This window comes from Pterocles gutturalis, unplaced genomic scaffold (genome assembly GCF_000699245.1).
Source record: "Pterocles gutturalis isolate BGI_N339 unplaced genomic scaffold, ASM69924v1 scaffold36986, whole genome shotgun sequence".
Lineage (NCBI taxonomy): Eukaryota > Metazoa > Chordata > Aves > Pterocliformes > Pteroclidae > Pterocles > Pterocles gutturalis.
This window is the reverse complement of record NW_010104278.1, coordinates 1,614-3,483: the sequence shown is the minus strand read 5'-3', so window position 1 is coordinate 3,483 and position 1,870 is coordinate 1,614. Positions and strand designations below refer to the sequence as shown.

The 1,870-nt window shown below is 57.3% G+C and overlaps 1 protein-coding gene across 1 annotated transcript in view; it reads left to right on the top strand.

Moving 5' to 3' along the window:
- LOC104471616 (casein kinase II subunit alpha-like) overlaps window positions 1–1,870 on the top strand; it is a gene marked incomplete at its 3' end in the record, with an annotated part of 5,495 nt that overhangs the window by 2,071 nt on the left and 1,554 nt on the right. The window contains exons 4-5 of the mRNA XM_010087008.1: window positions 436–546; window positions 1,468–1,569. Of these exons, the coding sequence (XP_010085310.1) occupies window positions 436–546; window positions 1,468–1,569 (213 nt within the window). The remainder of the gene's footprint in view (window positions 1–435; window positions 547–1,467; window positions 1,570–1,870) is intronic.

Below are 1,870 nucleotides of genomic sequence, written 5' to 3'. Positions count from 1 at the left end.
CCCTTTGAAATCCTTCCAGCGCAGCCTGGCGTTGCCTGGCGTCTAACCGGCTGCGTTTTGGTGCAACCACCATCTGAGCCCAGATGATCTTTCCCAAGTTAATCTAAAAACTGTGGGAGAGGCTCTTTGTCCTAAATTTCAGTTTTAATAAGTTCTGACATAAGCCAACCAGGAAAATGTGGCTTAGACACTTTTTTCTATACAGTAGGTATGAAGCTGCTGGAAAAAAATATAATTGGGGAGTAATTATCAACAGTTTGCTAACGAAGCCACAGAGGTTCCACGGGAATTGTCCTAGGCTTGGTGTTGGTCTTAATGACCCTGCTGATAAAGCGTGTGTTAACAAGTGATGCTGGGGAGGGTCGCGAGTCCCCCAGACTCAAAACGAGACGGATTGTGGGTCCCGATGTCCTCTGTCCCCTTCTCATCCTCCAGCTGCGCCTGATCGACTGGGGGCTGGCGGAGTTCTACCACCCTGGGCAGGAATACAACGTGCGGGTGGCCTCCCGGTACTTCAAGGGACCAGAGCTCTTGGTGGATTATCAGGTACGTCCTGGTGGCCCCAGTGGGTGACAATCTGTGGTGAACACGTGAGCAAGGCAAGAGATGGCCCGTCTGTGGCTCGTGGTGGCTGGAAAAACCCTTGAGAGATCGGTGTGACCTGCCCGGGGGGTGAATTAATTGGGAAAAGTGGCAATACATTGGAGTCATGGCGTTGGTGGAGAACGGAAGAGCAACCGATGTCATCGTCTTGGGCTTGTGTAAAGCCTTTGTCACTGTCCCGCTCAACATCCTTGTCCCCAGATTGGAGAGATGTGGATTTGACAGAAAAAACACTTGGTGGGTAAGGAACTGGATGGATGGTGGCACCCAGAGTTGTGGTCAACAGCTCAATGGCCAAGTGGAGACCAGTGACCTGGACAGGCTGGTGAGGTGGGACCACACCAACCTCATGAGGTTCCCCAAGGTGAAAGGCAAGGTCCTGCACGTGGGATGGGGCAACCTCCAGCACAAACACTGGCTGGAAGGAAAATGGATGGAGAGCAGCCCTGAGGAGAAGGACTTGGGGGTGCTGGGGGGTGAGAAGCTCAGAGTGTCCAGCTCTGGGGTCCTCAGCACGGGACAGACACTGAGCTGTTGGAGCAGGGCCAGAGGAGGCCACGGAGATGGTGCGAGGCTGGAGCAGCTCCTGTGCGAGGACAGGCTGAGAGAGTTGGGGGTGTGCAGCCGGGAGAAGAGAAGGCTCCAGGGAGACCTTCTGGCAGAACTTCTCGGGGGGCAGAACTCGGGGGTGAGGCAGTGGCCCAGGTTGCCCAGAGAAGCTGTGGATGCCCCATCCCTGGAGGGGTTCAAGGCCAGGCTGGATGAGGCTTTGGGCAATCTGGGCTAGTGGGAGGTGTCCCTCGCAGTGGCTCCCCCAGCTCCCCTGACCCCCCCTTTTTCTTTTTTGTCCCCTGGCGTCCCCAGATGTACGACTACAGCCTGGACATGTGGAGCCTGGGCTGCATGCTGGCCAGCATGATCTTCCGGAAAGAGCCCTTCTTCCACGGCCATGACAACTACGACCAGGTGAGACCCACGGCAGCGCCCTGCCTGCTCCCCCATCGGCCCTATCCCGCAAACCCTCCCCTGCTCGCTCCCCCCATCACCCCCTATCTCACAGACGTCTCCCAGGGAGCTGGGAGAGCCCAGGAGTGTGTCATGAAGGAAACTGGTGGCACAGAACCAGCTGGGGTCTCATCCCGCCATCCCCTCCCCACGCTGGGGTCTCGTCCCCATCCCCTCCCTGACCCATGTGCTGCTGCAGGGGCCGTGGATGTTCCATTTCCATTACTCCGAATGCTGCTGCTGCCACGGTGGGGTCCGTGGG